This window comes from Anas acuta, chromosome 1 (assembly GCF_963932015.1).
Source record: "Anas acuta chromosome 1, bAnaAcu1.1, whole genome shotgun sequence".
NCBI classification, from domain to species: Eukaryota; Metazoa; Chordata; class Aves; order Anseriformes; family Anatidae; genus Anas; species Anas acuta.
This window is the reverse complement of record NC_088979.1, coordinates 125,237,432-125,264,834: the sequence shown is the minus strand read 5'-3', so window position 1 is coordinate 125,264,834 and position 27,403 is coordinate 125,237,432. Positions and strand designations below refer to the sequence as shown.

Here is a 27,403-nt window from a genome sequence, read left to right as displayed (position 1 = left end):
GGTTGCATAGTATTGTCTGTGGCCTTTGTCAGGCTGCCCCAGACTGGTTGGAGTAAAGATGAAGTGGGTTCCCTAAGGCAGTGTTAGCGGTTTGCTGACACATGGCTGATCCAAGGAAGACAGGCACCTGCAAAACTGTTCATTAAATAACTAGAGGTAATTGAGTGAGCCACAGAAGACAGCAATGGGATAGTGGGCTGCTCTGCTCTGTGGGCTTGCTCCAGTCCTTCACCCTCCATATGTTTTGGTCTACCTAAGCTTAGGAAGATTTGACTAGTTTCATTTCAAGCTACACTGGAATTCTTTAGCTAATGTCTGTATTTCTCAATGCACAGACAGAAATTCTGGAGTTAATTCAAATATTTCTTGCTGGAATCAGCCCTGCCTTGGCATAGGGACATGTGCATGCCTGGCTTCAGCTCAGAGCTGAGGGTGCAGTTCCACAGCAGTGTAAAATGATTTAAACCCGGAAAACCCCTATTTGCCCTAACACTTCGTTGTTCCACAGATGTTTTTTGCTGCCTTCTTCCCGAGCCTGTGCTAGTAACCAGTACCTGCCCAACAGGCCAGAGAGGGGAACCTGCTTGCTGTGACAGTGTTCAAGTATCAGCAGGGAGAAGAGACAGACAAACAGGGATGAGCAAAACATAAGTAAATGCAAGTTAGATTAGTTTAAAGGAATATAAAGCATCACTTCTACCAGCATTTCTGCCACTGCTCTATGTCTCTTGACAGATTACTATCCCAGCTCCCGTGTCTGTACAGCAGGGGTAAATAAAGAGCATTCTTCCCAGAATGGGAAGCTAAAAATTTCTGCAGGACTGGCCTATGAGTGAGCTTAAAAATCAAAGCAGCTGCTTGTGAAACATCACGGACAGATCATTCAGCACATTTGCCACATCACTGAATATTTCTGCTGCCTTGAGACCATCTCTTTTCCCATGAGGTGCAGACTGGGGGGAACTGAGTAGAGGCCTGACTAGGTTCTCTTTTCTCTTGACATTCAGGATTGTATTTTCTGTTTTCTGAAGCACTATCTTCTGTGCTTACAAACCACAGGATCTAACTTCCCTCCACACAAGAAATGCAGTTACAAGTATGAAGTATGTTTGGAAAAAATGAAGTCCAAAAGGACTTTTGAACACTTCTGCCCCAACAAAATCCCAAGAACATACTGAATATGTCAGTTACACTGTAGCAGCCTCTACATCATGGTTTTGGTTCATGCCTCACATCTGAATCACTCCATGTTTCAGAGCAGCAGTGCCGTAAGATCTCAAGTCACCACGCCTCATATCTAGCTACCTAAGCAAAGGGAGGGACACCGATGAGCTTGGGACCCCACTGGGCAGCTCCAGTGCCAGACCCTCAAGGAGAATGAAGCACTCCTATTCATGTCTGGCCTATTACAGTATCTTGGTGTTCAAGTTTGGTGCAGCTAGAAAATGAAAACAAGTTAGCAAACCTGGAGGATATCAACATATCTACTAAGATTTAATTTGACATTTTGACAGAAAACTTGGCAAATAACTGTGGCTTCACAGTATCTGTTGGGATGCTGGCTGAGTACTTCTCACTTGCTCTTGATTTCAGCTACTTTTCAAGGTGTCTGGGATCCTTCTCGCAAAGTGCCCAGAGGCCATAATAAATTATCACAGTCAGCTGCACTACAAAGTCCCGCTGCATAGAAGCCATGGGAGGAAGACACACTGCTCCTAGGAGCAGAGACACCCACAAGACTGGACCAGTGAGTCACTTCCCTGGGGAGTGGGAGTGGGACTGGGACTGAGGCACAGAGGAGATGAACAAACCTCCAGGCTTCATTCCCATGGTTTCAGCACAGCACCACCATTCACAGAGCAGCTTATCTCCTCCATGCAGCACGTGGATCAGCTCACTGAAACCAACAGTGAGTGCAGCTAACAAGGCGGATGTGGTCTGGCCTCAAACTGAGCCAGGCTCTGGTCTGTTTGGTGCTATTCCAGACTAGGCCCAGCTACTTACTAATTTCCCATAATGACCTCCATGAGGTCTGCCCCTCCCAGGCTTGTGCTTTTGGCTCAGAGGACTTTCTAGTATCCAAAAAATAAAAACTTTTCCTGTTTTTCTGTTCCATGAAACTGAAAGCATACTCCTATAAGAAGAAGCTAAATTCTTCACAAGTGTGTTAGTAACATGATTTTTCATCAACAGCTAACTTCTCTGCTTTCTGTGAGATGGAACTCAAGTCTGCAGCAGTCATAGCAAATGGAACAGGAGCCTGTAAATCACAAGCTTTCCTCAATAAAGGCAGTGAGGAAGAAAGACTAGTAGTTAGACTGTGAGGAAAGACAAAAAGAGAAGTCCTTACTCTCTGCCCCCATGCACTCCAAGGTCTGGCTGTAGCTCACACTGGCCTGAGACAGCCACAAACTAGTGAATGCATGTGCTACTGACAGTGTAACTCCAGTGATGTGTAAGGCAGGACAGGCTGCAAAAACCACCTTGAACACTGAGCTGGGATGCTGACCATAATTCAGGACATGCACAAGTAGAGCAGAAGATGGAGAGCATGCTCATGGAAATGTTTTCTTTAACTGGCACTGAGCACATGTGTGGAACCTGGAAGTTCACACTGACAGCAACCTGACCAGACTCAGGTGTTCAGTAGCAGCTTGAGTCCTCATGCCTCACCTCTTGGTGCAGCTCTGCACGACAGCCCCTTCAGCGAAGAAACAGCTGGTGGCACCAAGTCAGCTTTGAAAACGTATGCTTTTCAATCTTTGAACACATTAAATGTGGTTTTGGTTAAGTATTCAAAGAAAGATAGCACTGTTGCTTTAAGAAAAGGCTTTGACCGTCTTGTTTTATAGTATTTTTTCTTTCTTTGATGCTTTAAACAAATGCCCTTCTTTGTTTTAAGATTTGCAGGGATTTTGTGATTAATGTTGATGCTAATGGCTTAATCTAAATAAAATTTTTGAAAGCAAAAAGTTGAAACACTAATACAGTTTGAATGATTGAAAGCAAAGAAATGAAAACATTACCACATCACAGCATTCCCATCCCATCCCATTGCTAACCATTTAGTTCAGCATGTTAATTGTAACTTCCTCTTGAATTTACTTCTCTTAAAGCACCATATATTTTTTCATTGACTTTTCATTTTTGGTGATTGAATGTTTCCTAACTTTTAATTTGCTTTGTATGTGACTGTGCTGGAATCTAGTCATATCCATTTTTAGGCAGTTTTCACAAGGGCCTTGTCCTCTTTTAAAATTCTATTAATGAGCCTACATCAGAAGAGGAGTTTTTCTTTCCCCCTACCACATAGTGTTTTACTGTATTAACGATAAGCAGTGGGAAGAAAAATGGATTAAAAAAAAAAAAAAAAGTAAATCATAAGCACATACTCAGGATCATTTACGTTAGAAAAGACCTTCAAGATCATCAAGTCCAACATGCTACTGTTTTTGTTTGCTTGTTTGTGTGTCATGCTGGGGCAAGACATTCTGAAAGAGCTAAATATATTCCCAGAGAGGGTATGTGGTGAAGTTTCAATTAGGTAATCAAAAAGGACAAGAAGCCTTTCCCTCTTCTCTAGGTTATTCTGAACCTAGAGCTAAACTGGGTCAGAGCTGGCACCTCATTTTACATAGAAGCCATCCAGAGCCACAGAAAAGTAAGTTAAAAACTCTCAGTGCTGAGAGATCTAAAGGGACCTCTTGTACCACCAACCTATCAAAGACTGGGTGAGCAGCTAGGACATCTGTACATTTTAAATTACATTCTTTACATTTCCTATCTGCTTTCTATCTGTCCTCTTGTAAATACAATTTAAAAACCAACTTCCCATGTTCAGTGTGTTTTGTTCATGAAGAAAGAAAACACTCCATAGAGGTCCTACCTCTTAAATTATAACAAATATATCTGTTATGTATAATATATATACTATAAAGAAAAATAAATAAAATAAAATAAAATAAAATAAAATAAAATAAAATAAAATAAAATAAAATAAAATAAAATAAAATAAAATAAAATAAAAACTTATTTTGCTGAACAAAGTTTTTCAGTAAAATTGGTGAAAGTTGAAAGTTAAAACCATACCAAAAAGTGTGCTGCACAAACACATCCTTCTTTTTAAATCCACTTCCCCAAAAACCACTCCCCTGCTTTTCCCTCTTTTTTAATCTACCCAGTTAACTAAAATTAAGGTACACAAAATGAATGGGCTTAGTTTCCAATAAAGTCGTTTAGGGTAAGCTGTTGGTCATCATAATATGATGGATTTTTCTTATCCATATATCTTCCCTGAAATCCTTCACACAGTGAGGCCCTCCAACCAAAGCAAAATCTGACTCTGAAGCCAAGAAAAAAGTGAAATTGTAAGAAAAGAACTCTGCAAATGTTGCCAGCACTCCCACAGCTTCCTGGATCTCACCTTTAGGCTTTTACTTCTTGAACTGCTAAAAAAATTGTGATGAAAGTAGGCTGAAGAGAAGGCCCTGGATAGTGTCACCATGTCTGCTAGTTAGCCTCATTCCAACATCTCTTGAAAAGTAGGGGGTGATTTCCCTGCTCTCACTCATACTTAACAAGGCTTTTTCTGTCCACATTCTGTGGACATCAGACATGATGTTTAAAACACATCCATGGCTACTGGCCAAAGAAATTTTTCTGACTATATGGCTATGAGCTTATGGGCAGTGTGAGGTAACAGCAAATTCTCAGCCAGCCTAATGCTGCTCTGTGTTTTCCAGTTCCAAGAGTGCCTGTTCATACCATATATCCTCTAGCAGCAGAAAGTGGTGCAAGTGCCCAGCATCAGAAATGAAAGTTGTACTTTCCTTCTTTGTTGTTCTTCCTTTCCCAGTTCAGAGTGTGTTTAGATTTTCAAGTTTGTACATCAAGTAAAAACAAGTTTATGGCCTAGGTCCACCATGACTAAATCCCCTAGAAAAAAAATGAATCTTGACTATCATTAATGCTATCTCTCATATATTTTCTTCCTAAAAATTAAGAATTAAGGGAATGAGGAATTGTCATTTTTTTTCCCAGTACTTTAGCTGTTTTCCCTTCTCTTTATCAAATGTTATGAAGATTTTTAATGGTGATTATTGCCATGGCACCAAGCTGCCTGAGATCTTGAAATCTCAAATCATTCTTAACTGTTTAATGTAGTAAAAAACGCATACATTACAAAACCCTCTCCTGCCGTTGGAATTCGCACTTGGTCCTAGGTAGATGTGGTCTCTGTGTGATTACACCCCTACACCTGTTCCTAGGCAATTCAGCCAAAGAACTCCCACCTAAGCCCAGTTTGCAAGACTCTGGGTCTACACAGACATTCTTCCAGCTCAAATGTCAACGCCTTGGAACCCCTCCCATTCATCCACTGATCTGATCGATATTAGGCTTTTAATTTAGGCTATATCCTAGGCTTTAGACCTAGACTAGGCTATGTTAGGCTAGTTTCATGCTAGGCTTTCAGTGCCCTTTTCATGGTAGTCATCCATCATGCTTCGTGATTAGTGGATCAGCAAGTACTCATAAATTCCTAAATATCTTGTGAGCAAAAAGCATGCAAGTAGTGATGAGTCAATAGGGGACTCTGTGCACAGAACAAGGCAGGAGGAAGAGGAAACTATGTTGGGACACCTCTGCAAGGGATTAAATTACAGGGGAGAGCAGGTGATGGATTTTGGCAGGTGGAAGAAAGTTAGAGCTTTCTCAATTACATTAAACGCAGATGAAGACTCTCTTAAGGGACTAATAAGCACTGGAACATCTAACCTCACAGACTCTTCTGACATATCTAGGAGTGGGAGAAGAATGCAGCCTGCTCCTTTTCCAGTTACCAGCTCTGGTATCTGGGATTCCACCAGCCCAAATGTGCCAGGAATTAACTCTCCCCAGACAAACAGAGATAACATAGCAAAGCTCTGATCAAGGGACTGATATCAAAGAAACAAATCACTCAGCCCCAGGGTTGAATCATCAAGGCAGTTTATTCCAACCTTTTCTTCTCCTTTCAAGCATCAGGTTCAATTACAGCAACAACAGCACAAAAGGCTGCGTCATTCTAGGTGCTGCAGAGACAGGGAAAACACAACCAGGAGGAATGGAATTCACAGGTGATACAAGGCTGGGAGGGTGTCGCAAATACCACAGAGAACAAAGAAATAATGTAAAAGGAACCTATCTTGCTTGAGCAGGGAGGAAGAAGCAAAAAATGAGAGCTAGTCATGCACCTGGGAGAAAGAATCCCAAAGGTAAGTAAATATCAAAGGGAGATATGTAGGAAGCACAGCATGAAAGAAAAAAAAAAAAAAAAAAAAAAAAAGAGAGAGAGAGAGAGAAGCAGAAGAGATGCATGTTTACTAGCTGAGGTATACTCAATTCAAGCAACAGCTTGACTTTTGCAGGCATGCAAGCACTTGACAAAGATCCATATCATCTCATTTTCATGGATGGGGAAACTGAGGCAACACACAGGCTAGGTAAAGGGCCTGTTGTTGTGCAGCACTGGCCACACCTTGGCTAGGCAGAAACATCAGGTTGTCAATGCAGAAAACTTTAGTTTTAGAACTAAAGGATGGTGTTATACACGGTTACCGTGAGATTATGCAAAGAAGGCTACATTCTGTTTTGTGTGTGCCCTGCAAAACGAGAGGGAGGGGGAGGTCCCAGGGAAGAGCAGCAGGCACAAGAGTGTTAAAAAAAGACAAACAGCTTTTCTCTGCCAAACATACTTGCTTGGCAAATTCAGAATAGAACTGCAGCACCTCATCCTCTCTGCCTCTCAGCAATCTGTGTATCTAATCTCTGTTTACACTTAGGGAGAGATTATTTTTTCCTGAAGGCGTTCCCACTGCCAGCTCCACTCAGGTTGCCTTTCCCATAAAAAAGGTGCGGACAGGTTGCTGAACTGGCAGACAGAGACAGGGCAGTGATGAAAGTAAATAAGATTGCATGTCACTTTAGTTGTCAGGTCTTCACAATCTCACTTATGTACCCTCCCTGTCTGGAACAGAGCTGGGCCAGGTCTGGCCTTCTCTCTCATCACCATTACCAACAGTTACGTTGGATGATCCTCCAACAAGCTCTACCAGTCACATCATTGCTGGATCTTAATAGGCAATGTTATTAATTGGTCCGATTCCTTCCTGTGAGCTGTGTTGGTTCTGCTGGGCAAACAGGAGCAGACCTGATAGACTCTGTAGAAAAATCCACTGATCTCTGAAACCTGTAGTTGTGGCTCAGGCGTATATTGGGGTGGGTTGAGGGGTGGCACAGAAGTGCTGCTGAGCAGTGTTATGTTTTGGGTTGTGAATTAGAGTGTTTTGTTGTTGTTGTTTTGCTTTGTCTTTGTTGTTTTGTTTTGTTTTGTTTCGAGGGCTGCAGGGCACTGTGTGTATGCATTGAATGTTTTGAGGGAGGTTGGCTTGGGGTTCATATTTCAGAGCAGCCCTGTGCTTTGGTGTGGGCAGAAAAGATTTGCTTCTTTGAGCCCTCAGGTGGTCTAAGAAAACATTACTGATAATTGCAGTGCAGATTAGTCTAAACTTTGCAATGAAAATTTGTGGGTGAGTGGTTGACAGCCACCTATATGGAATAGTCGCTGCTGGTGAGACACCCAGGAGACATACATGCTCCTAGTGTGTTGCCAAAAAAAAAAAAAAAAATCAGGCATGTTTCCATGCTACAGAGAGGGTAGCACAGTCAGCACCCTCCAATGAGGGCACGTGGTATCTGGTGTTTCCACGGGGCTGCTGCACTCTAGCAAGACTGAGACACCTTGGGAGGAAGAAAGTAATTTGTGGCCCAAAGGCAATCATTTTTGGGGGAGGTAATGTTAACTTGCAGGGAAGACAACAGAGTGGCAGGCAGGCAGCCAGTGGAAATATCAGCACGAAAAAGGCAGGAGAGCTTTTTAAAAGCTGCATTACTCATGCTGGGATGTGTGTGAAGGAATATCTTTTGCTCACAGCAGCAAAGGCACGATGTAAAAATCTATAAGGGATTGTAACACTGGGTCACCCTCAGTTCTGCTGGTGTACAGGAGGATCCAACAACATGACAGAGACAGAAGGAGCTACGGGGGAAATAGGGGCATCAGAAAATGCCACATGGTAGAGGGTCTACCACGTCACAAGGTCTTGTGACCTTGGCCATGTGAAGGTCAAGGTCACAAGAAAGTCCTTGAGTTACAAGAGAGAGCCCAGAGGCAGCTAGGTAATGCAAGCCAACCTCCACAAGGAAGCTTGCCATACCTTCATCTGTACTTTCAGTTCATCCATTCCTGTCCTTCCTAAAGTTGGAAGGAAATGTCAGCCAGGTGAAAGTGGACAGTAATTCCCAAAGGTATAAGTTGAGAGATGGATATGTGAGGAGCCTGTGAACAGCAAGAAAAGCCAGTACATGTTGGGAGGAGGAGAGGAGGTCAGCAAAATTTGTGACCCCCTTTGCCGTGCAGATCCCCACAGGGTGTGGTGTGGGAGGTAAGTCATCAGCGAAGCTGGTGAAAATTTTGTTTCTCTCTACTGCGTGGCTAGGCACAGGTGCAAGGCTGTGCAGTGATTCACAGCCTTTTGCCCTACTTTTTCATGAAGATCTGCATTTTGCGATCAATAATGCTGATCTCAGAAGACCTCCCAAGGCTGCATCATGAGAGCTGTCTGGCTGTACGGACATTTTGCACCTGTTCACTACTCTGCTGGAGAGAATCGAGCACACAGTATCTATGCAACCAAATTATTCACACCCACAAACCACACATCAGATATGTGGTCCTCATGGCCATGCTTCAAAACCCTGTAGGGTGCAGACAGTTCTAGGAACCTGGGAGCAGGGCACATGGTACCTTTGGCTCCCAGAGCTTCTCAGTCACCACACACCTCCTGTAGCCCCTTGCAGTGGCACTAGGAACAGTATAAACCACTTCCCTTGGTACCTCTGTTTGACCAGCTTGCCCTTCCACAGCAGACAGCAGAAGGGGATGATGAACAAAAAGCTGTGCTGTGCTTCCACAGACTCCTTGGTGTCAGGACACTGCACAAGCACATACACCTGATGCCTGCATATCCGCTGCCAATGAGAGTTTCTTTGGGTGTGCCCATTCCAGGATCACTTTTTGGCTTCAGTCTAGGAAGGACACCCTATGGTCTTTCCCCTACAGTGAGTGATTTTCGTGTCCTGCCTGCTCCCCTGTTTTGGATTGCAGTGGCTATGAGCTATGTATGATGAGCATGAATATTATTCCTGTATCAGAATGGGAAAAAGGTCAAAGAGTAAAGGTGCTCTTGATATTGCTCACTCTGAAAAGCTTTTGACCAGGGCATGAAATAAGGAAGCTGAAAAACATTTCTTTGAACACTTCTGCAGTAACAGTGTTTTGGAGATGGATGAGCCCTTGCAGATTTCAAAGCAATCATGTTTTCTGTCAGGACTGGGCTTTGCTGGCATATGTCTGGGACAGTTCTCTTTCTCAGGACCTTGTCTTGCATTACCTAATGGTTGAGGGTAGAGCTTTACTTTGTGTGTATGGAAAGGCAGTCTGACAGACTACTCAGATAAGCTTTATTCTAGCTGAGCCAGCTGCGTTTTATATGTCCACCTGTTCTTCCTGGCTGTGGCAATCAATGGGCCTGCATTTATGTTTTCCCTGAGCTCTTTCTGCAAGTAGCTTACAATAAATCCCAGCTGTTCATGTTCTGTGAAAATTGTGTGGTTTAGTCATGTTTCTTTTTGGCTTCCTGTGAAAGCCCATTCTGCAGAAAAATGGGCATCCTAATTTCTACTCTACAGGATGTGAATAGCTTTTTGCAGAGGCTGCTTTCTCACATCCTGTGGGGCACTTGCAATCAAGCCTCATGGCTGGTAAGGCACAACCTTAAAGATATTGTATTCCTGCCTTCAAGAAAGCACAGCTATTGTGTTCCTGTTGGAAATTGTCAAAGGCTGCCCACCTTCTCTCACCACACCCATCTGTCTTATCAGTGGTGACTGTTAAAACGTGATGATTTGTCAAAGCAAGTACAATTTCTGTGGGAACACAATACAACAATATGGCTGATGAAGCCCACAGTAATACAGCTGGAAATGGGACCAGGACAGGTCTATCAGGGAGTCCCATGGTAAAAAGAACTGAAGTGAATAAACGTCATGCCTTTTTGCAGAAACTAGGTGAGAACGACAGTTTTATACAAAGGTACGGTCAATATTTGTCCATCCTCTCCTTTCAGCAGTAACTGCCAACCTGAGAGTAGCTCTGTACCCTTTATTTGACGATGTCAAAGTTTAATTTAGATGGGCATGAGCTCTGGTCACTGCCTTACCTGGGACCGTCTTGTTCATGAAAATATCCAGGTACAAGGAGGGGAAGTGGTTTGCTCACGATCAGCAACAGAACCAGCTCGTTTCTGGTGCTCCAGGCTGTGACCAGGAGATGGCAGTGTCAGCTTGTCCTGCTGGAAGCTGGCGAGGTTTTCGCACAATCAGAGCACGGCGAGGGGGTTCAGTTCGACTCCAGCATGCAGAGCACCACCTCGCAGTCAGACCTGGGTGACCTGCCATACCCATAACTACCTCGTTATGTTTTCCTGAACTGCCACCCTGTTCATTCCTTCTTCCAGTGAGGTCCCTCAGGGTAAAAGCCCAGATGAGAAAATACACGCGATTGCAGCATTTTGTTGCACCCCAAATACCACATATCACCCCTCTCCATTTAGCCTCTCAGTTGAATACCAACTGCTCTCAGAATTCAAGCTCTGCTGTACCCACGGATGCCCCTGTCCTGTACCTGACTGAGGGAAGAAGATTATCCTTCAGTATACACATCACTCCAAAGCTGCCTGTAGTTTTTTGTTTTTCCCACCATCCTGGTATTCTTGGCAGGCATCTTTTTGTAACCACAGAGTGCTCCTGGATGGGCATGAAAGGACCAGTTTGGAGGGAGCATGGTGACAGAGACTGCTGGGAGACAGCAGGTACTGAGCTACAGGTTGTTGTAGGAGATAGAATAGAGTTTATTTCCTCTGCCTCACAACTATCTGCTCCCAATCCACCCTTACAGTCATGATCCCATGAGGGAAACCCCAGGAGTGGGGTTTTGTATTAAGCCAACAGCTAGCTAACACTAACTACCAACCCCTGGCTTGCTTTCTTATGATCTTTTCAGCCATGCTTCTTTCAAGGATTCTCCCATATGAGGCCTTTTTGATCATTTTTGCTTTCATGGTCCTGACTGTTCAAGGGCAAACTTTACCACCTTTTGAAATAAAAGGTGGTAAATTTTGCCTTTGCCTTGGCTATGTGGATTAGGGGAGAGTGGTTGATATAATATACGCTGACATGAGGTACTCTGTAGATATTGTCTCCCAGATCATACTTCTCTGGAAGGTGGCAGCAAACCACTACTCTGCCTACTGGGAAATGGGAAGATGTAAATTATCCCTGTAAGGGAGAATGGGATAATTATTATATAGTGTATTATACAACAGCCCACGCTGGTGTCCTGGCACAGTGACATTCTACAAAGAGCGCCCTGGGCAACCCATCACACTCTTCAGCACTCTGACACATGGTAGGATAAATAAGAAAGGTTAAACATAACACCTATACTAGTTGATTGTGCATTAAAATGTGCTGTAGCAAAGGAGTTTCAGCTGGAGGCAGAGAAGAAACTAGACAGGTTATAGGAAGCCATAACCAACTGGCCAAATATTGGCAGATTTCCTTCAACCGCTGTGAACATCTGGAAATGGAAGTGGCATACCAACCTACTTGTTTTGCCACTATGTATTTCTGATGTTCTGCTGATGTATATCCATTGAATAATGTTTTTCTAATTCATAGGGATGCATTTGTCCATGAAATACTTGAAAGTTGCATGAGACCAGAGGATGTGCCCCCAGTGGAGAATTCATAACCTGGTAGATAGAGTGAGGAAGAAAGGTTTCAAACTAGCTTCAGCTCATGCAAAATGGTCACTGGCTTTCCTTAAGAAACATCCAACAAGGTTCTGGCTTGTGCAGTGATGGGCATGGAGGGTCAGCCAGCAGGAAGCTTCAGTGTAGAAGGCAGGAGCTAAGATAGAAGGCCATAAAGGTTGCCTAAGCATTTTTCTGTGTACTGTGGCACAGAACAGGATAGAACAACACTAGAGAGGTGGATCAGTCTTTGAGCGGTAAAAGAGCAAACTGCAGTATGTCAATGTCTGCAGGTTAGTATGGATCTGGACTAGCTGGAGGTGGTTCCCCAAAGCAGCTATCGGACCATTTCCTGACCCCTGAGAAAGGATAAGTCACTTCAAAGAGTAAGTCACCATTGATTCCTCATAGCAAAGAAGCCCAATGCTTTGGTTTCCATCCCAATCTACTGAGAATGAGGAGCTGGCATTAAAGGTATATACAGGAAATATGGAGAGGAGGGTGTTTACGGCTCCCATTTCTAGTATGATAAAGGTAATGGGGAACTTCAGGTAGCAGGACAATTTTGAAGGAATTTTTTGAGGAATGATTTGAGAAGGCAAATAGGGAGAAGGAGACAGAGTGGGGTTATAAGTCCTTTTCGGTGTTGAGATCTCCCCACAATTCACTTATATAAATCTACCACCTGTCCTTCTCAAGTTCTCCGTCCAGAAACACATTTTATTCCTCATAATCACCGCAGACCCAGCTGCTAAAAACTCTCTTCCAGTCCCTCCTCATTCCCTGAGTCACTGCTCCCTCTTTGTGAGACTGCTGGCCATATTAAATCCACCTGCAGCACTGACCCCTAAGGGTAGAGTGTTTACACTGAGAATGGTAGCAATGGCTATGATGTCTTGTCTACTTTCCCCAACAACTAATCAGCACCTCAGTCTCCAGGGTTTTGTAAGAAAAGAGAAAAACAAACCAACAAACAACAACAACAAAACTCTGAGTATTTCATTCTTGTTTTTGCAAGACCACATCTGGTTTTCACTGTCACATCTGTTTATGCCTGAGTTCTCTAAAACCTTTCTCAGGTCTCTGATGGAAGTGTTCTTTGATCCTAGATACAAGATTAAAACAGTGGCTGTGCAGCTATATACTGCTACAGTTTCTGCCTGCTCCCAAATTTGACAGTGGCATAAGGAAGAACACATCTCCTCACTGGGTAATCATATCCTTTTAGAGAACATTTATTCTTGAGACTTCTTACAGCTGAAGAGTTGTAATATCCTGAAGCATAAGGAAGCAAAAGGTGTGTGCTGTAGGGGACCACTGCCTTCAGCAGTGATACGGTGATTCAGAGAGAGGGAAAGGTAGGTTTAAACAGAGATGCTTCTATGTCTAGCTTGTACTTTTAATGCCCTACTCTGAACAAGAACATACTGTTTGTGCGCAACTGAATTGTTCACAACCACAAACCATATATCAGATACTTTTTCTTTTTGGCTGTGACAATTAAGCGCCTTGCTTTAGACACCCTCCTTCAAGAAAGCAGAAACCAAACTTTGTAGACCCAGAGTTTATTTCCCACTGCTAGGAACTCTGTTGCTCTAACATTGTTTGTTTCACCTGCAAAGTTTCCCATGAGCATTCACTGCAGAGAGGACACCTGTATTTCCCTTTAACCTCAAGAATTGATTAACTTGTGCCTATGAGTCATAAACTACAGTACATGTACAGTCAGTACATGATCTGCAGTGGTCCCACACTAGATGCCACAGTGACTGGTGCACCAGTGTGACTGCCACACACAGATTCATGTGACCATTTGCTAAACAAGAAGTGGTTGTGCAATGCAAGCAGAAAACAGACTTAACAGGTCAGTCATGTATCTGTCAGACATGCTGAGGCTGTGTCTCTTGGAGAAGCAGAAGACAATTCATGTAAGCTGTGTATTTTATTGGCATACAGTGTAGAATCAAGGGCTAACAAAGCAAAGAAATTCTTTTGGAAGTTACACAGCCTGCCTACACTCAATGTTGCACACTTAAGTAGCACCAAATAAATTGTGTTGTCAAGATGTATTTTAAGAAACAAAACCATTTTCTTCCCTAGTCTAAGCAAACCTAATGTCCCTGAATTACACTATGAAGACAATTGTCTTGTCTGGTGACCCGCACTGTAATGACAGGGCCAGGTTAAACACTGTTAAACAATAAGCATGACAGACAAGAGCCATTCACATCTGGTTTTCCAGTAAGCACCTCAAGTATCACCAAAGGGAGATCTAGTTGCTCTCAAAATGAAGAAAACTTTGGAACCATGTCCTTGGTCTAGTCCACAAAAACGAACAACAACAAAAAACAACAAATGGGGGGGAAGGAAAAAAATCAGAGAGATGTGCATTTTCTGTGCAGCTCAATGTTTGATATACCTGCTGTCAGGACCTTCTTGATTATGTGTACAGCTGGAAAGAACATTGTAGAGTGGTACCTTCTCTTGGTCCTCCATCATAGCCCCACAACAGTGGCATCAGCACGCAGTCCACACAATGCACAACACCCTCCTTCCTCTCAAATGAAACTGATGATGTAGCAGTCCCCTCAACAAAGTGACAAATATTGCTTCTTTTGGTAGTTCTGATGATCCTATCCACTGTAGAAAGCGAAGCTTAGCAGCTTTACTTGGAGGTAAGACTGCAGCACTGCTTGGGCTCTCACCCTGGAACCTTTCCAAAGGAGAAAGAGCATCCCCACGCTCTCCCTAGCTTATAAGGTGCCTGGAACATAACAAAGGAACATAAAATCAAATGCAAAGATATGTACACAGGGCAGACCCCTGTGAAATTTAGCTCCAATAAATTGTGTTTTCACATTTCTTCTCACGAAAACTAACTGGTTTTCTTGTCTCGTATACAAATGAGTTCATCAGAAATCACACACAAGAAGTGACAAACGTTTGCTGTGATGCCATGACATGCCTTGTCTTGCTCCAGGTTGTAAAACAGCACAGAAAACTTCGGTGCAGTTGATAAAAGTGCAGCTTCACTTGTGACCCTTAGGGATCTTCTCTCGTCCACTCAGCAATGGTTTCTCTCTGAGAAGGGTTCTCCAGCAATCTAGATGTTCATATGCATCCTATTGCCTTCTGCCCTCAAGGACCTGTCATGACTTTCCATGCCACTTGGGATTTTTCTGGTGGTAACACCTCTGCCAACTGCTGCTCAGATGGAGAACACACTGGAACAGAGAGAGAACCAAAAGTAGTCCGGGCCTGGTGTTATCTCCATCTCTGCCAATAGTGGAAAACATGCTGAGAAGCTCACAGGTTTTGTGATATAAACTGTTAGGAAAAAAAAAAAGCAGCAAGGGGAGGGGGTTTCCTCCAGGACTAATTTCTCATTGAAACAGTGATTTGCTTTTGTTATCTCATTGTTCCTTTGTATTCCCTTCCTTTGCTCCATTTTGGGTCCAGTTATGGCGGGAGATGCAAATATTTAGAGTACCATGCTTCCCACCAGAGCTGATACTTCACCAGCTCTGAGTACCCCCAAGAAATAGCGTGTGGGTAGTATCACAAGAGCATCCACTTCAGCTAAACCTTAATCACACACACCACTCCAGGGACCAACAATTTTCAGAGGCCTGCACTATGCTTTGAAGGTCTCTGGAGCATCACCTGCACCTAGCAAGCCAGAACAAAATTTGTGTGCCATCTCAGAGACTTACCTGTCCAAGTGACCTCTGACACCTGTCACCCCTCTCAGAGCTGAAGGGCGTTGTTGTGACAGCCATGAGACCTACCTGGACACTGGTTTAATGTGATGAACACTTCAACTAAGAGCCCACCTTCCAGCATTCAAACCACTTGATGTGCACACTTTGTGCAGCCTGTCTTCTGACTCTTGTCATCAGACAGGTTGAACTGCTCCACTTCTAGCTCTACCATATCGTGTTGTCTTCATTTTTTTTCCTCATTTTCCTCCATCCTCTTCCTCTGAAAGATTTCATCTCCATACATTTTGATGATCTGTTCTTAGTTTATAGTTCTGTGGAACAGATACAGACCCCTCAGGCTGTGTGGTGGAGAAAGACTTGCACTACAACCAGAACTTGTTGCCTCATGGGAATAGGTGGGGTGCTCAGTACTCCACATGAAAGAGCTGTGGAGATCAGCTCAGACTTGCCACTGTCAAGAATGCCACAGCCCCTGAGCTAAGGGAGCAGTTTCTGAGAAGTGGCCTCTCCCCAGGCAGTGAGGTTTATTCTTTGCCACCCTCTGCTCCTTCCACGTACCCACTGCAGAACAGTATTTAAAACAGTTTACACATGTAAAACCTGAGTGGGGCATAGAGGTCCCTTGCCAGGAAGGAGGTATTTCTAACCTCCAAGCACTCTCCTCTCCATATGTTATTGAGAAAAACTGGCAAAGTATCACCGAAGGCCCTGCTTAGGGAATTTGAGCTAACAAGAATCAGAGCAACACATCCTTAACTACTAAGAAAAAGGAGTAAGGGAATTCATTAAGGTACTAAGCATGAAGCAGCCATCACCACTAGAAGAAAACAGCAAATCCAGGATGCTGGGCTAGCCAGAGACTGCCAAGCAGAAGCTTAGAACATTACAGGATGTAGCCAAGGATAAAGTAGTAGGAAATAGAACTAAAGGGTACAGATAAAACCCAGAACCAGTGTTAAGGTTGTAACTTTTATTTTAAAAACATTAAACAGTCACAATAAGCTTATAAAAACCATCCAAAATATCCACAATGCCATTACAGAACAAAGAGATACCATGTGAGGAAGACCTACACATTTTGGTCCAAGCCAACACATCTCTAATGCAAAGTGGGGAATGCTCTTATGCACAGCTGTAGGGGGAGTTTCCTAAAACACAGATGTCCATATGGAAGTATCTCTGCAAGTGCTGGAGGCCTAAAGGAAGGGCACAATCTGTATAACTGAGCCAAAATATGAAAGTTGGAAGTGAGGGTAGTCATATAATACCTCTGGGAATAAATACCTGACAGAGAAGGCTGATGGAAAGCAAGGGAAAAATCAGATGTAACAGAATAACATTGTGCAAAGGTGGGAATATTTTAAGTAACATCACAGGAAGTATTTCACAGAAGCAAGTTTTACTGATCTCTGCAACTGTTTCTTATTAGGAAAGGTGGAAAATCTCATCACTAGTTACAGAAAACACCATAGGCACTCCCAGAATATACTTTGATGGGAGCTTTAACCTGCTCCAAAACAATGTTGTCAATGTTTGGTTTGTACGTGCTACCACAATTTTGCGGTCACTTCTGCCTTTCTGAGCCTTTTTAATTCCTCTTACCCACCTTGAAATCTGGGGGTTTGCCTCTTCTATAGGATGTTCAGTGATGAACTCTGTGAGTTTGCAGGTAAACTTTGATTTGATTGTGACCACAAAAAAGGCAGGTCTAAGAACAGGAGCTTGAAATTGTAGCTACTCTTTTGCTGGTTTTAGATAGCACTTGTGCAAGCCCAGACTCAGAACACTGCAGTCAGAGAAGTAACAGTCCCAACCCTTGATAACAGAAGATACTGCATGCATTACTTTTTGCCTTCCTAAAATGAGCTGTGATAGCTTGCAACTAGAGCTTAATAACTGTGTACATACACTTGATTGCCTAGCAATGAGACAAAGGGAAGACCATTACTTACAATGTACCGTTTTTGTCTACCATATCCCATCTAACAGGCAATATTACACAGTTGCACACATCTACACAACACACTGGACAATGGTGGGCATTGTAACATCATGCAGATCTTCCCGAGAACACAAGGGGTAAAAAGATTTGACCTACAACCAACCAGTAGACTGAGTACTATAGATCTTTCAGACTAAGCTAACATATTCCAGTAGCTCCAGTAGCTCTGCTCTCTACTCCTGCATCTCTATGATGTAGAACCTATACATGCTGTAACTGACCGGCTGTTCTACAAGAGTTACATTATGCACCTTCAGTATTTATAATTGTCACATAAGTTGTATGAGGTTAAAAACTATATTCCAAAGATGTTTCACAATCTGCAATTTTCAAACTTTCTGACCTACTGGAATACAGCAGAGAAGTCAAAAAGGCAAGAAAAGACAAAAAACAAAACTCACCTTCTGGTTTGCACCCTCAGTCATCCCTAATGCTTAACTGATGTATAAACTAACAACATCCCCTTGCTGCAATACCACACTTTCCAAGTAGCACTCCAGAAAAAAGAAGTTAAAATCACCACTCAAAATGTCCCAAATGACATGGGGGTTTTGGTTGATACACAAGTTTGCCTCTTCTCACCAGTACTGATCAATTTGATTCTTTCCAGAGGGCAGAAATAACTTGGAAAGGTGATGTGCAAAATTGGCTCTGATCTACCATCCAAAACACCTGCCTTACTGTTTGGTACTGTATTTCTCCTTTACAGTTTTATTGCACCTCAAGTCTACAGCATCTTCCATTAGAATAGCTATTTGTCTTAAACATCTTCAATTTCATTCTGTACATTTTTGTACACCATTAAAAAAATAAATATTTACAAAGTGACATACAAATAAATAAACTTAAGTAAAAGTATGTTCCCAGTCTGTCTATACAAAAAATAAAAGAACAGGAAAAATATGCATGTAACTTGGTCCCCTTTTTCCTGAGGCTGAAAAAGTGCACACTGGATAGGAAAAAGCTAGGAAATGGCTTTTTGGTAGGCTTCTTAAACTCCAGTGCACACTGCACACACATACAGAGTAGACTCCAAGGGCAGGGGACTTGTTTAGCATGTAACTTTAACTCCCTACAAAAATAGTATTTAAGTTACGTTATGGTCACTGCGTGCACAAGTACGTTAATCCCAAATAGCAGTTACAGGTGAGAAAAGCAAGAATATTGCCAGCTGTTGTCCATTCACCTGATGTTTGTGGCAGATGAGATTATTTTTGCTAGTGTGCCAGGCACCTTCTGGTATTTTTAGAATGAGATTTCATATCAGATTTGCTTAACACCGGTAAGCCTGGCAGAATAGCGCGGGGGGGGAAAAAATATGTGGGTGCAAAGACAATAGCAGCAGTTGGGGGAAAAAAATTGTCCCGGTTCTCACTGTTTCTTTGCTCATTCCTTTAATGACTCTTCAAGGATCTAAGAGTCAAAGAAGGGGCACATCATGAATCTTAGGCAACTTCTTTGTCAGGTTCAATGCTGTTCATCTCCACCATGGGGTTTTTCTCCACAGGTGATGAGGTTGTGGGGCTGGTTTCTGCTTGTCCTTCAAAGCCCCTTGAGATGTCTTCAAATGTCCTGCCCCTGGTCTCAGGCACTTTGAAGTATGTGAAGATGAAAAAGACGACCAGGAAAAAAAGGAAGATAAGGAATACATAGGGGCCACATAGTTTCTGCAATGAGAACAAAAGCGGGTTTTAAATTTGCAAAAAACCGTAAGCCCAAATGCAAAGTCACTTTCTGTTAACATATCAGAACTCCACCCTTTATTGAAAGATCCTCGAAAAAAATTTTTTTTTTTAAAGATCAGGTTGATGTAGGCTTCTGAGATGCTTTAAGCACTCTTGAAGTGACCAAAATTAAAGCTTTTAAAAGGAAAGCCTTTAAATTAAGATGGCTCTAGGCTACAAGCAGTAGCCAAGCAGGACATATGATCAGCCACACTAAATCAAACAGAACACCATAAAAGATTGCCCCAGCCCTCTGGTCAAAGCAGAGCCAACTTCAAAGAGATCAGGCTGCTAAGGATTGAGATTCCACAACCATTCTTGACACCTATATCCAATGCTGCAGCACACCTACAGTTCTCTGCAATCCAGGTCCTTACCTCTGCATAGGGGAAGAGCATTCCCACCAGGAAATTAGAGGTCCAGTTTGAACAGCCAGCCACTGCCATGGCTGCAGGCCGTGGGCCCTGACTGAAGAGTTCTGCCACAATAAACCAAGGGATAGGACCAGGGCCAATCTCAAAAAGTGCTACAAAGCCAAAAGTAGCAACAATGCTGATGTATCTGATCCATTCAACCACATCCTGCAAGGGAACAAAACTATCAAATTCAATTTGAGAAGCAAACATGGCACAGCATAATGCAATATCCATTAACATGGTCTACTTTCATAGTTATATTATGAACACTGTAGCACAGTTCTTCCAGCAAGAATGCTGTACCCCACCACATGCTCCACCCTAACCCCAGCTGTACCTGCCTTGCCCTGCAATTCTGCCCTCTACTCAGCTACAGACCTAAAGGTCCCCCACTGAAGGGAGTCTGGACAAGAACACCAATTACTCACCTTCAAAGCTAAAGCAATAGTCATGATAGCAGCACACACAGCCATGCCACCCAAACCAACTAAATGGAGTGTCCTGCGTCCTGCACGCTCCACCAGGAACAGCTGGAGATGTAGCAGAAAGAAAAATCAGTGACTGTCAGCAAGAACAGAAGAGGCTCCCTCCAGTGTGAACTGCACTGCTTTAATCTATCTGTAAGTCCTCAGTGCCAGCAGTGATCTCAGTGCAGTTTATCAGGCTCCTCTCTTCAATACATTTATCCAGTTCTTGCTACTGCCTTTTTCATCATCATTCTCCCTCTTCCCCTCAAGCACTCCTCACCCTTTACTACCTCTCATAAAAGAGATCTTTTTCTCCTTCCCCCTCCCATCTGATGGGCTCTTTGCTTTTATATGCCAATAATTAGCCCACTGCTTTGCTACAGCATAGCTAGTTATCTTTAATCACATCCCCCAGAAGATCCCATACGGACAAGTTATTTCTCTCAGAAGGACCTGTTCTACTTACCGATACAACAGTGAAGACTGTGTTTACCACACCAGCTCCAATGGTAGCATACACAGGCTCTGTGATACCAGCTCGTTCAAAAATCCCTGTGGAATAATAGAACACCTACAAAGAGAAGAAGCCAAAAGTCAGATACCATAACAATTCTAGTGCTTATGAGTGTGTTCCTCATTCTCTGCCTAATGAGAGGGTCTCAACAGGCACTCAGCAATATAAAAGCACTCAACAGCACAAAACAGCACGCTTCCAGTCAAGTTTCATTCACTTGATGCATGGTTGCAATGCCTTGCCATGGTGCCTGGGAAAAGTGGAAGCCACTATAATCTGTTTCATTTTGGCAATTTCTTGCAGTATCACAAAAAGTAGTATTCTGTGATTTTCCAGTCAAAACTGAAAAGAGGTCTTTGCAAGCCTAGTTCTGTCACAATTAGTGGTGCACAACTGTTCTGAACCACAAGGATAGCCAGAGGCCCAAAAATGACAGGAAGATAACTCACAGCATTGATGCCTGAGAGCTGCTGGGAGAGCTGTAGAATGATGGCAATGATAATGGCTTGACGATAGTTTGGAGAACGAAAGAGCTCTGGCACAGTTGCTTTCTTCTCCTGAGACATTTTAGCACTCTCTTCTTTCATCTCCAGGATGTCTTGAGACACATCTTGTGTGCCACGGAGTTTCTGGAGAACTGTAGGGACAAATCCAGAAGTGCAAGGTAGAATAATCCCACAGACAGGTTCCCCTTACCCCTACACTGCTGTTTCAGGGAGGGCACGCTTGGAAGACAGAATCACCTACCAAGTCAGTGTTTGGTCCTGCTTTGTGGGAAAGAGCCTCTACATGTAGCTGTTGCTCATTTTTTTAAAGCAGAATTCAGGGTGCTACAATCACCATGGAAACCAAACCCAGGCACTGTTCAAGTAATTTGTGCTCCTAACTTGTATTTCATCCCTAATTCTGTTCATACACTTTCCAGAGCTGGTTTCATCCCTCTGTGGTAGGGGAAGGAAACCCTCCAAGCTCATTGTTAAACATCAGTTTGTTTCCTACCACTCAGGAGGAGCCAACAGAGCTGCATCAGCACGTCCTGCTTCATCCCATCAGGCCAGTTGCCACTCCCAATTTCTTAATCCTATCAAGGAGTCTGTTGGGATGCCAGGTTTCTCAAAATTCCTGGCATCGGTGCAATCTAAAGGATGGGAAGGCAGGTCTGGTGCCCTCTGGGAATCACACCCTTGTCTACCACAGGCTCTAAAGGTAATCCCAGCCTCCCACTCAAGCCCAGGGCAGGCTAGGAGCCACAACACAGCCCTGCCCCTTCAGAAATGAGTTCTTACCTGTTTGTGCTTTCTCTTCCTCCATCTTGTTGATCAACAGGAAGCGGGGGCTTTCAGGGCAGAACAGAAGAGCCACACACTGTAGGACTGCTGGGATGACAGTGAACCCCAAAAGCAGTGGCCAAAGTGCTTCAGTCCCCATGATTCCCTTCAGGCCAAAGATCTACCCATGAAATAGAGAGAAAAGATGATTTAAGTCCGCTAATTCCTTACCTCTATGCCACAAAGTATGACAGGACAAAATATTGTACTCGATGGCAAATGGCACTTCACAAGGTCTCAGTCCCACACAGCCCTCCCTCACCTGACCTTTCCCTGAAGTACAAGATCAAGTTTGTCAAGCCTACCTGGGCCACCAGGATGCCTACAACAATGCCCAGCTGGTTGAGGGTTCCAAAGGCTCCACGGAGGCTGGTGGGTGAGACCTCACTGATATACATGGGTACAAAGCCAGTGCAGAGACCACAGAAGAGGCCAATAATGAAGCGCCCAATGATCAGCATCTCCACTGACTTCGCAGACTTGGCTAAGGCCATGAGAGCACCACCAACAAAAGCCAAGATGTTCACCAGCAGCATGGAGTTCCTCCTGCCAGGACAAAGGTAACAAGATTGAGCTTTAACTAGAAATAGTGTGGGAAAACTATGGGGAAGAGGATAAAGCTACCCATAACCCTCATCTTGGGAGCAGGAAAAGAACAGCAATTCCCATTCAGCTCCTGCCTTGACCTGCAACCACTTTTCTTTTCACAGCTCATGCATTCTTCCTCCCCCCCTTCCTCCCCAAAACTCCACCGCTAAATGGGAAGTCACTAATTGCTTGGATTCCTCCTCCCAACTTACCTGCCAAATCGATTGACGAAAAGGCTGACTGAGAAGGAGCCGATCATACCTCCTACTGAGAAGATAGCCACAGAAAGGGACCATAATGAGGTAAGAAGCTCTGGAGATGCAGGCTCTCCACTCCGTTGGTACAAAGTTCTGTTGTAGAAGGCCTGGATGATCTGCAAAAAAAGCCAGGTGGGTGAAGTGGGTTACAATCCTGTGAGAGGCATTTTGCACTGGGTGGGGGGAGAATATTTCTGAAGTCTTCTGTTTTCATGGAATCAAGCAGCAAGAATAGGACAAAAGATTAAAATGATGCAGCAAGTCAAGAAGGCACACAAAGCAAAGATCAAGACAGAAAAATGAAAAACTAAAAATTTGAAAAGTTCAGAGACTGGAAGCAGAATGATGCAGGAGGGATTGTTTCACTGACTGGAAAGCATTGATGATGTTTCTAGATGTGAGTCACTGCTGATGTTTTTTTAAGGTTGAGATGAGAGTGAGAGGGGGAAAAAGAAAAACAACCAGAGAATGGAGGGGAACATTTCTGGCAACAGCAAAAACCCAGCAGCAGTGCCATTTCCAATTTGAGGCATGCTCTTTGATAATGAGAGGAAGGAGATGCAGCCTCAGAGCACTGCCCCCAGCAGAGGGCAGCAGGACATTAGCTAGGGAGGGGCACCCACCCCCCCCCCCCACCAGCATGTGATGTGACATCTATTCCTGGAGATGGGGTGGATGTGGTATTAGTGACTCAGTTCCTGAGGAACCATCTTAGTGCAAGAAAACCACATTTCTCATTTTCTTCATCTTTTCTTTTTTTATGGTGCAAACATATTATTTTGTCAAAAATACCCCAGTCACAACTCTTTTATAAGCACTAAATCTGCATTTCAACTGAAGAAGTCTGAGAGAAACCAGAGCAACTGTAACCTCTACCAACCTTCTCAGCTCATTTCTGTAACTGCTCACTACTTGCCTTCTGCCCCAGCTGGTTCATTCTGACTCAGAACATCCTGCCTCATCCCCTGACCCGTACAACAGTCTAGAGAGTTAATCAATTTGTGACAGATTGGAGAGCAGGGTAGCACATGGCAGCATTTAAAACAGAAGAATCAAATTATGTTTCTTCTCCTCTCATGCCCTAAAAGGGAAGGAGGTGGGTCAAAACTGCTAGCTAACAAAATGACAAACCCTGAAGTGGCTGATGTTCCAGAAAATGGCAGATGGACCCTTCTTTATCTAGACATTCTGCACTCCTAATTAAATTCTCTGCTTTCTCCTTTCTAGTAACTTCTTTGTCCTCTGAATATCTTCCTTCCTTGACTTCAAAAACCAGAACCAAACTATTAGCTGCTTGATAGACAGCTCCCCCCCTTTTCTATGCCTTTTTTCTTCATCAGTCTTGTATCCATGTTTTTCCCCCATTTCACCCATCCTCCCTCTTACCTTCTCAGGAGCATTGATGACACCAGTGTTGTACCCAAATTGGAGAGATCCAATAGCAGCAATAGTAACAGCATAGATAAGGGGTGCAGTAATTTTCTGAAAGAAAAGACAATTGCTTGGTTAATTTGTTTATTCATGCTTTCTACACAACTTGAGCACAAACAGAAGATGCAGCTGTACCTGGAGCTATGGAATATGGTTCTATCTAGCGAGGGTATGTACCAGTAACAGAGACCCTGGAAACAGAGGTGCAACTGGACAGCAAAGAGTTTGGTGACTGTGAGAAGGACCTGACCAATGTTTATAAATCCTGACATTCAACTATTCTCAGCTCATTAATAATGAATACACTGGCTCCATTAGTGGCTGTTATTTTGGGCTGATCTGCTTTATAAAAAAGATTTTGCTGATCATGAAACAAGAGTCAGACTCTTCCTCATGCCAACCGAGAAAGCCACTGCCCCCTTCTTCGCACCCCCCCATACATTCTCAGATCTGCACCAGGTCTACACTGGCAGTCACTCAAAACTTGCCCTCTTCAGCAGCAGGTCTGCTTTTCCCAGGCTAGAACTTCCCAGCCCTGCCCCAAGGCACATAAGCACAGGAGCCTAGGCTGCCAACCTTCTCCCTTTATTTGTCTTGACACTGAGTCAATACTTGACTTTTTTAATAAAGCACAGCCCCTGGAATTTGAGGGTATGTAAATTTTATTTATTAAAATTAAAAAACTGCTGAGCCTTACAGCCATCAAGGAAACAGCTCCAACCTGCACAAGTCCCAAAGACTGAGAAATTAAACTGTCAGTAAAAAACATCTGACACTTTTTTTTTTAAATCCAACATTTAAGCCAGCTCTGCTAGGGAGGCAGGGGGGAACAGGTGACTCAGGAATTGGAACTTACACTGCCAGTGCCTAATTTGGCACTATTTGAAAGCACATGCTTGTCTCAAGAGAGACTGTAAGCTTTTCTGTAAGTTTTAACAGTCCCCTTCCCTTTCTAAATCTTTCCAATTATTCTCCAAAGGCTGGCAGGGCAGATGCGAAGCCGTGGGGCCTACTGTCACAGTTCCTCCAATTTCTCATTTTCCAGCTTGCTCCAGAAGTGGCAGTTCCCAAGGCTGCCAGGGCTCACACCACCCTCCTTTAAGCCAGGCATGTAGGTGCTTCTGGCCTGCACACTCCCGCAAAGCTACCAGCTAGGCCTCAGTAAGCAGAAATTGAGGAAACTGCTCTCATGCATGGCTTCCCCTGCCTGTATCATTTAAATATCTCAGTTTGAGGTCACCTCCTACTAAGGTTAATGCTGCAGGCAGAGGACACAAGACCCCATGTTCTTGCATGGGGCAGATGATTCCCATGGTACAATTCACACCTGAACATACCCCAGAGGATCCAAGCCTTTTCTCTGCCACCCTGTGACTGTTCCCCTTATTTTAGAGGACAAGTTGTGGTGCAAAACCACAAGGACACAGCTTTTCCAAAGCACGTGGGTGCCACTAAAAGGCCATTAAGACATCTAAGCGCTTTTGGGACTGTGGGCTAGGCGCCCCATAGCTGATATAACAAGGGGATGACAAAGCCCAGCTGTCCGCTACTTCCAGCGGAGTGACTCAACAGAAGAGAATCTTTCCCCTCAAGGCTCTGCTTTGTCATAGCTAGCAGTGGTTACAGTCTACTTTTTTCTTCTGGGGGCAGCAGGGTCTACAGGGTACCTGCTCTGGAGGCACATCTTGCCCTCATGGCACATATAAGGCAGTGATGAGGTTGGTTCTACTACTGCCTTTCGTAATGCGTTTTCCGGAACATCGCCGCTTATTCATCTCCATCTCCTGCCCGCCGTCACACCACCCAAGACATCATCACATGGCCAGACCCAGCCCCCCCAGCCAGCCAGACCACGAGCCAGTGTATGGCCCGTTTGTTACAGCTCGCGGTGCCTCGCTTCCCAAAACGCAGACAGAGCTCAGAAACAACGCAGCTCCATCCACCCCAACCAAGGCTGAGGTCTGGGCACCAGCAGAGCGCTCACCCACCACCCTTCCCCTCGGGCCGCAGGGGAGGCACCTCCCGTGCCCTTCCCCGCATCCTGGAGCAGCCCAACTTGCTGAACCCCCCCGGGATGCCCTGACGAGACCCGGGCGACCTTGCGGTGCTGCTGGCTCCTTCCCCTCCTCACCCCAAACGCCGCTCTCGCCAACATGGCGCTGGGGCCGCCCCGGGGACGGCGTGGCCGTGACGGGAGCCCCCCCCCCCCCCCAACCCCCGGGCACGGCGCCCACCCGCTGCAGGGCTCCGGAGGGGCGGGGGGGGGGGGGGGGGCCGGCCCGATCTCCAGAGCCGAGTAACGGTTTTAACGCCGGCCGCGGCGCCGCCTCATCCCATCCCCATCCCCTCCCCTGCATCCGCGCACACGTTAATTGGACCGATACCAATTAACCGCGCACACGTTAATCGGATCGATAGCAATTAACCGCGGGGACACGCGGATCAATCCTCATTCCCCCCAAAAAAAATAATAATAAAAAAAAAAAAGAAATAAGAATAAAATACAAATAAAAATCAACCGGCTTTCACAAACACACTACCCCCCAAATAATAATACTAAAAGCCCATCCTTCCCCAACAAACACAGGAATAACCCCAGCCTTCCCCCCTTTCCCGTCAGACGGGGCTGTTTCTCCCCTCACGGCGCCCACCTTCTTGTCGGCCATCTCGGCCGCCCACCGGCTCCCGGCTCCCCGCGCCTAACGGACCCGGCTCGGCTCCGCTCCCCGCTGCTCGCTGCCGGCCCTGCCCACTGCGGCGCCTGCGTGCGCGCCCTGCCAGCGGGGCCGCATTTATGGGCGTGCGCGGGGCGGGGCGGGGCCGGGCGGCCCCTCACGGGGGGGGGGCGGGTGTCGTACCACAGGGGGCCCGAACGTGACTTTCTGCTTATTTTGCTTACACATACACACGGGACAAGTAAATATATACAAGTAAATATATATATATATATATATATACATATATTTACTTCACGCCTATAAGCCATGGGGGCAAAGCTGGGGGTGTGGCCGCTTTTGGGCTCAAAACCCGTGCTTTTCTGAG

General features: G+C 44.5%; 1 protein-coding gene across 1 annotated transcript; it reads right to left on the bottom strand.

Annotated features, from left to right (window-relative positions):
• Positions 1-16,589: 16,589 nt before the first annotated feature.
• On the bottom strand, positions 16,590-27,169 carry LOC137865739 (solute carrier family 2, facilitated glucose transporter member 3). Its single transcript, XM_068701095.1, has 10 exons — positions 27,013-27,169; positions 24,317-24,412; positions 22,886-23,046; positions 22,391-22,631; positions 22,044-22,206; positions 21,207-21,394; positions 20,710-20,814; positions 20,205-20,306; positions 19,738-19,941; positions 16,590-19,303 (listed from the first exon to the last, which is right to left on the bottom strand). The coding sequence occupies exons 1-10, from the start codon at positions 27,025-27,027 to the stop codon at positions 19,082-19,084; spliced, it is 1,497 nt and encodes a 498-aa protein (XP_068557196.1). The 5' UTR covers positions 27,028-27,169; the 3' UTR covers positions 16,590-19,081.
• Between the last annotated feature and the right edge of the window lie 234 nt (positions 27,170-27,403).